This window comes from Myotis brandtii, unplaced genomic scaffold, assembly GCF_000412655.1.
Source record: "Myotis brandtii unplaced genomic scaffold, ASM41265v1 scaffold1186, whole genome shotgun sequence".
NCBI lineage: Eukaryota > Metazoa > Chordata > Mammalia > Chiroptera > Vespertilionidae > Myotis > Myotis brandtii.
In genome coordinates, this window is record NW_005354120.1 from 524965 (window position 1) to 538631 (window position 13667).

General features: G+C 40.2%; 1 protein-coding gene across 25 annotated transcripts in view; it reads right to left on the reverse strand.

The window, feature by feature from the left end:
- The window catches only part of NRCAM (neuronal cell adhesion molecule), a 211018-nt gene that overhangs the window by 19823 nt on the left and 177528 nt on the right, over positions 1-13667 (reverse strand). For 16 of the 25 annotated variants that reach the window (XM_014530890.1, XM_014530884.1, XM_014530906.1 and 13 more), the window contains 7 exons: positions 8767-8964; positions 8599-8669; positions 7422-7647; positions 6478-6593; positions 4979-5183; positions 1169-1291; positions 396-581 (listed from right to left, as the gene is read on the reverse strand). In XM_014530890.1, coding sequence (XP_014386376.1) covers positions 396-581; positions 1169-1291; positions 4979-5183; positions 6478-6593; positions 7422-7647; positions 8599-8669; positions 8767-8964 — 1125 coding nt within the window. The remainder of the gene's footprint in view (positions 1-395; positions 582-1168; positions 1292-4978; positions 5184-6477; positions 6594-7421; positions 7648-8598; positions 8670-8766; positions 8965-13667) is intronic. The other 9 variants (XM_014531021.1, XM_014531016.1, XM_014530993.1 and 6 more) reach the window with 1 other exon arrangement.

A 13667-nucleotide genomic window follows, 5' to 3' on the forward strand; every position in this document is an offset into this window, starting at 1 on the left:
TGAGTATATGTATGCATGTCTGTGTGTGCATATATATTTGTATTACATACATGTGTACGTATATGTGTATGCATATATGTAAAGTTGTAGAAAGGAAAAAACAGTGCCTTGAACTTCAAATTCAAGTGTGGCAAAATATTGTAATATCCCACTCTCACCTCAATATATTAATATAAGTTTAAAATTTTCACATGGACTTGGAAAACAAATATCAAGTAATATTCTAATAAGAATTAAATAATTGATTTTATATATCTGGATGAGAAATTACACATAAGTGTTTATATTAATTGGGTAAGATGAATACTCCATGGTCAGAAGAAAAGAGAAAGTACACATTGCAGTTAAGGAGCTTTGTCTCACAATACTTATAGTTTTATGGATTTTATACATACCCATCTTACCTTCATCCACTGTTGTTATTGCTTCCTCTGTTATTTGACTTCCTGATCCTGCTGATGTTTGTGCATAGAAATAAAACTTATACCGAGTGCTGAAATTTAAATTTTTTAAAGTCCAACGTGTCTTGTTGGCAGGAATTTTCAAATCTACCAGTGGGCCTAATTCATGGGTGCTGTTAACTGTCAATAAGAAAAAAGAGCATTTCCCATTAATTGTTATAGCAATACTATTATAAATAAATGTGTCCACCAAAAATGTCAAGTTTGGATCACACTGACTTTTTTTTGCCTGGCATAACTGATAACCTCTTACAGTTCCTATAATATGGCATAAGAGGGGGAAATAGAGTCTCTACTGGCTCCTAAGCTAAGGGAATTTTATAGTTGAATCACGACAGCATTTCTCATCTCAGGGATTTTGCAGGTGGAGTCATGTATTGTTAAATAATCCCAAACCTCATGTTCAGAGGTCTTGTGCCAAATGAATGAGGGTTACTAGTTTCTAGTTACAGATAATGTCTAATGATAGCACCTACCTAAACCCCATGCTCAAAGGTCTGTATTAATCTACAGAATACTTAATTTTCAATACCATATATGTAATTTTTCTTTAAAAAGTATGATTTGAAGTTCCTTTTGGAATAACACTTGAAGGTATATGTACATATTCCACAGCTATAAAGAATAACCAGTTGGTATTTTAAGATAACAGTCTTCTTTTTCCTTTTTAATGATATTTTCCATTTTCCCTTCTCCCAATAACTTACTTGGCTGGTATCTTAAGGTGTACTCAGTCAAAATGCCATTCGGGTGGCTTGGCGGATCCCATTCCAAAGTGAGAGAGTCTAGTGTTGGGTTAACAATCTTCAAGGAGGACGGGGCACTGGGAACTTATAATGAGAACACAGTCAACATAAAGGTTTTGCAATGTTTCAAAATGTATTAAAATGACATATTTCACCATGTTCACATAATCATTAAGTTGTTGTTGTTGTTTTTTTTTAACACATTCTTGTTCCTGATTCAGCTGAAAATACATTGATAGAAACCTGTGACAGGTACCCATTTACCCATTCTCTTTCTCTTTTTTTCTCACCATTTCCATTTAGATTCATGAAAACCATTCTCTCAAAATACAGACTTTGCCTTTATATGGATTGAAACCAAAAAATTTTAAAAAAGACAATAAATTTAATAAAAATTTAAAAAGATACTGTACTTATTTGTTTAATGAATGATGTTTTAATAAAAGCAAACTAGTGGCCCTGGCTGGCTAACTCAGTTGGTTAGAGTGTTGTCCTGATACCCCAAGGTTGTGGGTTTGACACCTGTGGGTTTGACACCTGGTCAGGGCACATACAAGAAGCCACCAATGAATGCATAAATGGAACAACAAAGCCCTAGGTCTCTCCCCCCCCCCCCCCCATAAAAAATAAAATAAAAAGGAGTATTTTCCAAGTTAATAAGCCAGTCAGGGAAAGACAAATATCACATGATCTCACTTACGTGTGGAATCTAATGAACAAAATAAACTGACAAACAAAATAGGTTCAGAGACATAAAAGCATAGAACAGACGGACAGATTTCGGAGGGAAGAGGGGTGGGGATGACAGGAAGAGATTAACCAAAGAACATGTAGGTATACATATATGCATAGCCCATGGACACAGACAATAGAGTGGGAAAGGCCTGGGGTGGAGTGGGGGCTGGGTGGAAGGGAGCAAAGAAGGGGAAATGTAGGACATCTGTAATACTGGCAACAATAAAAAAAAGAACTTACTTTAGCGTTTGTATAATGAAAGTCTACTGGAACTAAAAAAATAAAAATAAAAGCAAACTAGTGACTAAGTGAAACTATTCTGACCAGGCCTCTGAGTAGAAGCAGCTGTGAGCTGGGCTATTAAGGGCTGTTTTCCCCAACAAACCAGGTGTCTCCAAACAACCTGCCTGCTGGGCTCCTGGCATGAGCCAGCCTGCCCAGGCGCAGAGCAGGTCTCATCCGGAAGCTGACAGACGCCCAGGATCTCGTGGTGACAGATAAAAGCCCCACTGCTGGCAAACCCTGGCTCTGGGGCAGGCCTGCAGGTGTCAGGTTCTCTGTGGCAGAGGTTGGCAAATGGCCAGAGGAGACATGCCCAGGCTTCTATGGCTCCTTCAAGAGGATGATGGATGGTGGCAGCCCTCCCTCATGATCATGACCTCCTCTACCCGACCTACCACATTCCCTAGACCAGTGGTCGGCAAACTCATTAGTCAACAAAGCCAAATATCAACAGTACGATTGAAATTTCTTTTGAGAGCCAAATTTTTTAAACTTAAACTATATAGGTAGGTACATTGTTATTAACTTAATTAGGGTACTCCTAAGCTGGCCTTTGCTAAAAACGTCCTCCATCTGAGGGGTCGACCTCAGCGAGCGTACCGTCCCCCCACTTCTCCTACCGCCACTTCTTCAAAATAGACTCGCCCAGGCTGAAAACCAACTTCTGCGCATGGGCCACGAAGTTTCAATCGCATTGTACGTGCGCGCCCGCACGTGGTATTTTGTGGAAGAGCCACACTCAAGGGGCCAAAGAGCCGCATGTGGCTCTCGAGCCACGGTTTGCCGACCACTGCCCTAGAGTAGACCCACTGATGGCACCACTGTTCTGCCTGTCACTCTAGCCAGAAACCAGGGAGCCATCCTGAATTACCCCCTCTGCCTCATTCCCACCATCTCCTGGGACACTAAATCCCATGAATTCCACCTCGTTCCCTCCTCTGCTCTCTGCCACCACCCCATTTCAGTGCCTCTGTGGCCTTTGCCTGTGTCTACAACACACCTGGCTCATAGTTCTATGTAGGTGCGGCTATAGGGTTAAGTCTCGGACTGACCTGTTGGCAAAGCCACAAACAAGTCCCAGCTTAGAGCGCACAGTCCTCTTAGTATAATTAGGTTTGACCTTATGACACTCCCTAGATTCTTCCTAGGTAGCTAATGGGCTGTGGGAGGTGCAGCAAGTGCTGCCAAAACAAGTGAAACTCACAAGAACATTGTAACTATGGTGACCACTACCTTTTTTACCTCTGGCTATAAAATAAAGGCTCAGCTTGCCTCTGGATCTCTCTCTATGGCCTCAGCCAGGCACAGGAAGACCCATCTAGGCCCAGCTTATTCTCTCTGTCTGTCATTTCTTCATCCTTTCGCCGCCCTCACTCAGGCTTTCGAACCCTTGGCTGAGCTGGCTCTGCACAGTTCTAAGCTTCCCCCAAACCAGTAAGTGGTTTCTAACTCTGGAAGACCACAGACCCCTTTGAGAATCTGATGATAGCCCTAAATACTCCCTAGAAAAATACTATACACCTTTTTCCATGATACTGGTGTTCATTGACTCCCTGTGAGAGACTACAGTCCCCAGGTTAAGAGCCTCCGGCTTAATATCACATCCATATGGGTCCTCCCTAGCTGACCTTCCCCTCTTTTCTCACCATTCCCGGCTACACAACTTGCATTTCCTCGAAGGAGCCATGCTGTTTCGCACCTTTGTGTCTTGAGCATGCTACTCCCTCTCTTCTTTATCCTTTCATCCCCTGGTCATCTCTTGTATGACACCTTCCCCTGAACTATCCAGGACCAGTGTGGAGTCTCTCTAGGGAAAGCCTTGAGTGGAAGGAGCCCTTAACCTCTAAGGAGCGATGAGACGGAGGACTAGCAGTCATGATGAGATGGGAGCCGGGACACAGGATGACTTCAGAGACTGTTGGGAAGCCGCTGACATCATGAGCTCTTCAACCAGGAGCCAGGACAGAATTTGTCTGTGAACTGCTTTTATCTAAAAGAACTAATGAATCCATAGACGTTACCCGGCTCATTTTCAATACTGGCTTGAGGCAAAATTTAAAAGAGGTAAGGCTGATTTTCGGTGCCTTTTCTAACCCCTATCTTTCTCACTTATGGCCCCTCTCCCTCATCCAGTAGGCTCCCATGTCCAAACTCTTCCTGTCCTCACTCCCACATAAGGACGAATATGTGGGCCTCTCTTCCTCTTCCTCTTGCAGTGGGCTATACTTGCAATGACTTTTTCCTTCTCTTCCCAACCCATTTTATCAAGACTTCCAACCTCTAACTCAGCTCATGTGTAGAATAAACTATGCAGGTGCCCTGAGAAAGAAATGAACTGTGACTTGTAAATTATTTTCTTTTGTAGATGGTTTTCCCAGGTTAACACATTTAGTTCCCACACTTCAGATTAGGTAACTGGGCTTATAGAAGCCATACAACTTGCTTCCTAATGACCCAAATAAACATCAAGTTAGCAAGGTTTCTGACAGTGTGACGAAGGGTGGACAAAAATTTAAGTCCAGGGAGAGGGGATTTTAGGGCAGCATTCTGCGGTGTGACGCCTTCATCCCCTCAGTCCACATAAGGGCCTCAAGCCAGTATCGAAAATGAGCCGGCTCGTGCGTGCTGTGTTCATCTGTGGGAAATCACATTCGGCTTCCAGAATATACTTTATTTGGGGGCCCTTCTGCCACACACAGCCTCTCAGCACATGCCACGTGTTGCTAGGGTCTCAGAGACACGTCGGCCTCATACCTCCTTCCGGCGTATGAAAGACTCTGTCGGGGCTGGCCGGCCCCTCCCCCTTCCCATTGACCACGCGGACGTTCAGTGTGTAGTGGCTGAAGGGCTCCAGCCCCGGCAACATGCCGTGGGTCTTGCTGCCCTGGAAGGTGAGGATCTTTCTCTCAATGTGGCGTCTGTTTCTTTTTGATGAATTCTGGTCCGTCCAGTAGTAAATCTGAAGCAGCAAGAACAAAAGTCAGGGATGTATAAGGAGGCAAACAAGATTAAAGTTTTATGGGCTTTTCCCCAGAAAATTCCCGTAATTGGTGCATTTTGGAAGATTACTGGCAAAACTGAAAAATATTGATTCTGAGGCAAGAGAGTCAGAAGCCCACAGATATTGAGGAAAGCCAAATTAAGAATATCTGATGAAGCTGGGCTATCCTATTTTGTTGGAGGAATATAAGTGAAATAAATGAAATAGCACAACACCCATTCAGTTCTCTCTAAAAGCCAATAGAAGGATTTCAGTGTCTGACATGTAAAATATTCTAAAAGTAAAAATTACTGGCCAATCTTTAGATACTTTTTCCAGAGTTAATAGAACTTCATGTACAATATGTCATTTAGTTTAGTCCTAAAATCCACAGTGAAGCGTTTATTATTATTATTCCTATAGTACAGATGAGGCTTTGGGTTACCACGTGACTTGTACAGGGCACAGGACAATCAGGAGTGACTCCAAGTCTGGGGCTCTCGCACTTATTTTTTGTATTATATTGTAGTTGATTAACAAAGTGTTGATTAACTTTGGTTAAAAATCCAGAATTTTTGTTTATTAAGTCATTTTAAATTCTTCTTAGCAGTTTAAAGACATTTTTTTAAAGAGAAGTCAACATATACAGAATTGAACAATGTTAGAGAGAAAAAATAAAATTGAACATGATGCAGTGCAAAAAGTGACCTCTAGGGGTCAGGGTTGACAAATCAAAGGAGGGACTCTTTTTATGGTGAATATAAAAACAGATGACTATCAATTTTTAAAAAACCCTCTATAAAACCCCTTCTTTCTGTGCTTCCCAAGAATGAAGATGGTTGATATTCATAAGAATGACCCAGTTGGTACTTTATGATCTTAAAGTATAATATGAATTATTTTTAAAATGTCTACATTATTTTCAGGATAATGTGTGTATTCACATGTGGTCGATATAGTTTTTAAGCTAGGTGCATTTTGTTATATCTGATTTTTCAAACATCAGTTTTCCATCTTTTGTGCGTATGTTAATTGCTTAGTTGGCAAAATCTTAGGTTATCTGTGTGAAAAATGGAGAAAACATTCCCCCCCTCACTTTTGGATACAGTGAAATCTTGATTCAGTTTCAGCTGGGGTTGTTTAGATGTGGCCTGCCCGAGGCGATAAACCAGATGAACTCTCAAGAACAACTTCTCCAGCCAAGAAAAGTGCATCTGGCCTTCACTGATGGGCTGTTCCTAAGGAAAGAACAGGGAAGTCTCCCTTCACTTACCCGATAGCCTTGCAGGTGTCCTCGCACACTTTTCAGAGGCACTGGGTCCCAGTGCACCTCAGCTAAGGTACTGTTCATCACGGTCACATGCACATTCCCAGGAGCCACCATGGGGACTAGGGAAAGAGAGGGAGGGAGGATAGAAGGACCAATGTTATTTTGAATTTCATGCAAAAAAAAGTCACTAATAATTTTGGCTTTATTGAAGCAATGCTCCAGACCTATTCTATAAATCAGCGGTTCTCAACCTGTGGGTCGCGACCCCTTTGGCGGTCGAACGACCCTTTCACAGGGGTCGCCTAAGACCATCCTGCATATCAGATATTTACATTACGATTCACAACAGTAGCAACATTACAGTGATGAAGTAGCAATGAAAATAATTCTATGGTTGGGTCACAACATGAGGAACTGTATTTAAAGGGCCAGAAGGTTGAGAACCACTGCTATAAATGATCAAGGACTGAGAGTAGACTTTGAAAGAATAATATATCTTGCCCTGGCCGGAGTTGCTCAGTTGTTAGTATCATCTGCCTGTGAATCCTAGGGTTGTGGGTTCAATTCCCAGTTGGGGCACGTACTGGAGACAACCAATTAACATGGCTCTCTCACATCGATCTCTCTCTCTCTCTCTCTCTCTCCCCTATCTCCCTCTTTCCCCTTCCCCTCCTTTCTACTCTCTCTAAAATCAATGAAAAAAATATCCTCCAGTGAGGATTAACCCCCTCCCCCGAAAAGAATAACATTTTTTAAAAAGCAATAACGTTTAACATTCTGAACCTATTTTCTATATAGTAGGCTCTTTAAATTCAGAAATGTTGAACAAAATCATTGCTGCCTCTCTTCCTCCCATTCTAAACACGTCTGGGAATAGACTTGGCTTGCACTTTGTTAAGTCTGTTTTGCTGAGAAAAAGTGTAAACAAAACAGTGTCAGCCACTTACGGTCTTCTCCAGAATGTCCCATAACGACAGCTGGCTCTGGGGCAAACCCCACATCATTCAGAGCCTGGACTTTGATCAGGTATGGAACAAAGGTTGGCGTGCCCGAGACAATATATTTGGATACATTTGCTACCACCACAGACGTCCATTCATCATCACCATCTTTCTGGCGCCAGCTCACTTTGTACTGAAGGCCTGGCCCATTTGATTCGAAACCATTCAAGGGCTACAAGAAAAGCCAAATAATCAGAGCTTATAAAACAGATCGACTGCACAACCTTTTACAGAACAACAAAACCAATTCCCAGACTTAACGTGAGCACTGAAACACTAAAATATAAGCGGCTAACAATATTCTCCAGGGACCTTTTATCTTTCTTTCATTTTTGATGACATTCAAAGCTTTTTTAGTGCCCACATTTCAAAAATTGTTTCTTTTCTATCTTGTAGTATATACCATAGAAGCCTCTCAAACTCTGGCTCCACAGTCAAGGGTGGGTGACTTAAAACATTCAGTTACATAGGTTCCTCTACATCTTCCTGTTTGTGTGACAATACATCACTGTCTATTTCACTTGGAGGCTGAAACTTGTGAACTGCATCTATTCTTGCTTCTACATGTACATATATACATAAGTATGTACAAAAAGTATACTAGTATAAGCATTCATGAACAGAGCTATCTGAAGTTTTTAAATTATATGTTAATTTTCCAAGTCCAGAAAATACAGATAAGCAAAAAGGAAAAAAAAGAAAGAAAGAAAAGAAGTTGACTATTAGGAATAACTTGGTACATGTCTTCTAGATGGTTCTATATAATGGTGATACTGCTAGCTAGCATTTATTGAGCACATGTATGTGCTAGGCACTGCTGTAGGCATTATATGAAGTTGGTCCTATTATTATTCCAATCATACAAATACATAATGGAGATGTTAAACAACTGGCTTAAAGTCACATAGTGAGTGGCAAAGCTGGAATTTGCACGCATTCATTTTTGCTCCAAGGATCAAGATTTTAACTACTACGCAATACTGTCTTTTAAATAAAGATATGTCACATACATTTTCCTTCAAAATGGGTAAAATGGGATTTTAATACAGGTATTATTTTAAAATTAGTTTTTTTCCCCTCTAAAGTGTACAGAGGAAAGTTGAAGGCTTTATACATAGCTCACCTGCCACGTAATCACCAAATTATCGGGCTCTGATCCTAGTCCTTCCACAGTCATGGGATTTTTATCTGGTTCTAGAAGTTAAGCAGCCACACACATGTAAGCTTTGGTCTTTTTCAAACAGTGGGAAACTTTTCTATTTTATTTCATACCACAAAAGTCCAGCTTTACCTGCAGCTTTGGTCAAATACTGTTCAGACGCCTCGCTGGGCAAGCTCCTCCCCAGGCTGTTCTCTGCCATCACTCGGAAGGAGTAGTTCACGTATGGAGACAGCTTCAGCTGGGCTGTGGTCTGCGTCCCCGGAACTTCCGTTTGGTGGTGCCACAGCCCCGCCTCGTGCATTGCATCTTCATATTCAATGATGAATTCTGGACACAACGTACACACACAACAAATGCAAGACAGTGAATTCAGTCATTCAAGGGTAGGTTGCTAGAATAATGAATAACAATTTAACATGAGTAGTCAAACATGAATTATTTCACTTTCAAGAAATATTTCATTCAGATATTTTGATTTCAGAGTTCTAGCATCCTCTTCAATACCTAAGAATACTCAATAATATTTCTCTAGCGTGCTGAGCGTAGTTACTGAAAACTCTTTAGAAGGGATCCGCATATGGCCCTAGGAAAGTTTAAATATATGAAAAGATGGTCAATATTTTTCATTATAGAAATTAAGTTAAATACAGTGAGAAACCATTTTCCACTAAACAGACTGGCAACAATCAAAAGTTGAACATACTTTGCTGATGTTGACTATGACTCAGGGAAACAAGAATTCTCATACTTTGTGGGAAGTGTAAACTGGTACAACTTCTATAGAGGGCAATTTAGAACATCTAAAATATTTAACTCAGATACCCTTTGCTTGAGAAATTGTGCTTCTAGCAATTTATTTAGAATAAATGCGCTCATGCATATGCTCAAATACACATGATAAAGAACCCACATTGCAGCACGGTTTGTGGCTGAAAGAACCTAATTGCAAACAACCTAAATGTTCACCAATAGGACACTCATTAAATAAATTATGGTGCATCCTCACAATGGAATACTCTGCTGCTATAAAAAATGAATGGAGCTGCTCCATATGTACTAAAATGGAGTAATTTCTAAAGTATATTGTTAAGCCAAACCAAGTAGGATATAGAACACTGTGTACTGAGTACTACACTTGTGTAAAAGTAAAAAGATTTACTCTGACACATACACATTCAAATATGCTTGCATGCACATGTTCTCTCAGAAGATACATACATACCATTGGTGTCACTGGAGGAACTGGGAACCAGGATGGGGAGGAAGACTCACTTTTTAGTTCATACCCTCTTGCAACTACCGAAATTTTGTGGTATAGACATGTTTTACCCTTGTAAAAATAGGTACTCATTAACTGCCTGCTATTTGCCATGTTCAATAATATGAATTGTAGATACAAAGATGAATTAGAAACATGTGTTGCAGTGCTCCGTCCTTTCAATCCACACTAATTTGGAGGTGATGATCTCCAGTCTCATAAACTGATCACTTTCAGATTTATGTCTGCAGCCCTTGAAATGCAGACTTGAATAGTTAATCCAAATTCATAGTGACAACTCAGGTCAAAACCTTGAAGTCTTTCTTAGCCCCCTTACTCTTTCATACTCTCTATAGTCCTGTTGGCCCTACTTTAAAATACATGCAAATGTGACCATTTTTCAGCACCTCCATCTCTCTCAGCCAATTTCAAGCCTCCATAATTTCTTGCCTGAATTATTGCATAACTTACTAACTCACAAGAACTTAAACTTTCTCAGTTCATGGTGTATTTAGTGTTCCAGTAATTTTTTTGATGGCTCCCTTAGAACAAAAGAAATAACATTTCCATGTAAGTAGTTAGGTTCGTATAACTTAATAACTATTCATGTCTTACTATTGGGCACCACATAACTTCTGAAACCTTGTAAACAGATTGGACACCATCTTACTCATTTCCTGTTCCGCAGTGATTTTCATGTAGTCCTTGCCTTTTATCACAGCAAAGGTTTTGCAGAGATATGACATCATTATAATATGATGTAGCAATATCAGATTACAACCATAAACTGCCTCAAGCTAATATTTCATGTGGTGCCTGATAGATGTCACTGTTTTTCAAATATCAAAATTTAAAAATAAAAACTTAAAAAATGCCCTGAAGCACCCCTATGAGCCTATGAGTTGGCTGGGGTTCCACAGGGTACTACTTCAATGCAGTTTGAGACCCAAGAGACTGTTTTCAATGGAATAACCACAGTGATCCATGAATCACTCCTCTACTTAAATCCCTCCAGTAACTTCCCAAACCCTTTTATGGGCCTACAAGGCCTGCAAGTTCACACCTTATCCCTACTCACCAATTCTACCTCTTCAACCTTCTCTCCCTACTTCACCTCCTCTTGTGCATTTCACTCCAGCCGCACTGGCCTCCTAGCAGACACGCCCCTGTTCTAGGGCTTTGCTCTTTTTCTTGCTCTCTTGGGAAAGATTTCCCCCCAGAAACTGCACAGTGTGTTCACTTTCTCCCTTCTCCTGTCTTTATTGACATATTCAAATGTTACCTCCTTAATGTGGCCTTTCCTGACCACCCTATTCATAATTATAGCCCTGACCCCTGTACTCGTTAACTTCCTTCTCATGCTTTATTTTTTCTGCATGACCTAAACATATACCACAAATGCACAACATAGATACACATGCCACAACCAGGCATATAGATATATATGTGTTTGAGTCCTTTAAAAAGCAGATGCTGAGACAGAATTAGAAGTGCAAGAAACTCTGGGGGGAAATAACCATGGAAGGTAAAAGAGAGAGAGCAGGAGTAGGCAGGGAAGATCTTCAGACTATGATGAAGGTCTGATGTCCGTGATTGGAGAGGGGGGAGGAAGGAGCAGTGTGTAGGAAAAGCCTCAGACTGCAGTTATAGCCCAAGCCAGGTCAACGAGGAGCCATAGCCAAGTTCCGTTCTGGGTGCGGCTGAGCTCTAGGACCCTTGCTGTGCTCAGTCACTGGAATAGCTCAGGAAGAGAATGGAGTAGCTCAGGAAGAGAGAGCATTGCAGCAGGTCTTTGGGGAAGGTGCAGCTGATGGAGCCTGCTGTTAACACTCCTGGCAGCAGGTTCTCTCCTGAAGGGAGCCCTGAGATGTGTGTGTGTGTGCGCGCGCGCGCGCGCACGCGCGCGTTACCCACATACATGTATACAAATATATAATAACATTATTTATAATAACAATATTATTAATTTTATCTTATTTGTGTCCTCAAACTAAAATAAAGTGCCATATGGGCAGATAATTTTTATTGTTTTATTTTAGAACAAGGTTTGATAAATAATAGTCATTCAATAAATACCTATTGGATGAAGGGGTGAATGAAGGAATGAGTAGCAATGCCTTGATCTCTAATACTATCATTGTATCCTAGGTAAAAAGGGTCCCCAAGAAACCTAAGCAGCTAATGCATGGAGTTAAGTGGAAGCCTCAGTTCATTAGTCTTTCTGCAGTATATACCTGAAGATAACAATATATTATAGGCATGTGTCTACACTCAAGTATCTTTATGGTTTTAAAATTTCTAAACTTATCTATAGGCTAATTTTATTAAGCTCTTCAAGTACCTTTCTGGTATGGTCCCTCACCTGATTTTATTCCCTAGACTTACGTCATCAAGGTGAGGAGTTGACAATGCTGATGCTGCCCCAACTTTGCAGTAAAGGATAATTAGAAGAAAGAGACCTGGGTCTGGAAGTTAACAGACCTGATGTTAATACACAATTCTGTTACCAGTCGTGGGTTTGAAAAGCCACTATATTCTCTAAGTCTCAATTTCCCAATATATAGGCTAGGCATTATAGCACCTCTTACCCTCTACTCCCCCATTAATGGGTAAAATGAATAACTTACAACGCATCTTCTTACAGTGGTAGAGATTTAAAATATTCATATGGATCTTAAACACAAAATGATAGTGTGTTTGGTTAATTAACATCTTCAGCAATCAATTAGTGTCCCATATCAGAAGCTAAACCAGAAATAACTCTAGCTCGGAAGAGAAGAAAGCCATAAATAAATGTTTTTGTTCTGTTAGTAATGAAGCAGAGAATGCCATCAGTACCCACATAGTATACAAATATATAATAACATTATTTATAATAACAATATTATTAATTTTATCTTATTTGTGTCCTCAAACTAAAATAAAGTGCCATATGGGCAGATAATTTTTATTGTTTTATTTTAGAACAAGGTTTGATAAATAATAGTCATTCAATAAATACCTATTGGATGAAGGGGTGAATGAAGGAATGAGTAGCAATGCCTTGATCTCTAATACTATCATTGTATCCTAGGTAAAAAGAGTCCCCAAGAAACCTAAGCAGCTAATGCATGGAGTTAAGTGGAAGCCTCAGTTCATTAGTCTTTCTGCAGTATATACCTGAAGATAACAATATATTATAGGCATGTGTCTACACTCAAGTATCTTTATGGTTTTAAAATTTCTAAACTTATCTATAGGCTAATTTTATTAAGCTCTTCAAGTACCTTTCTGGTATGGTCCCTCACCTGATTTTATTCCCTAGACTTACGTCATCAAGGTGAGGAGTTGACAATGCTGATGCTGCCCCAACTTTGCAGTAAAGGATAATTAGAAGAAAGAGACCTGGGTCTGGAAGTTAACAGACCTGATGTTAATACACAATTCTGTTACCAGTCGTGGGTTTGAAAAGCCACTATATTCTCTAAGTCTCAATTTCCCAATATATAGGCTAGGCATTATAGCACCTCTTACCCTCTACTCCCCCATTAATGGGTAAAATGAATAACTTACAACGCATCTTCTTACAGTGGTAGAGATTTAAAATATTCATATGGATCTTAAACACAAAATGATAGTGTGTTTGGTTAATTAACATCTTCAGCAATCAATTAGTGTCCCATATCAGAAGCTAAACCAGAAATAACTCTAGCTCGGAAGAGAAGAAAGCCATAAATAAATGTTTTTGTTCTGTTAGTAATGAAGCAGAGAATGCCATCAGATATCTCTAAGG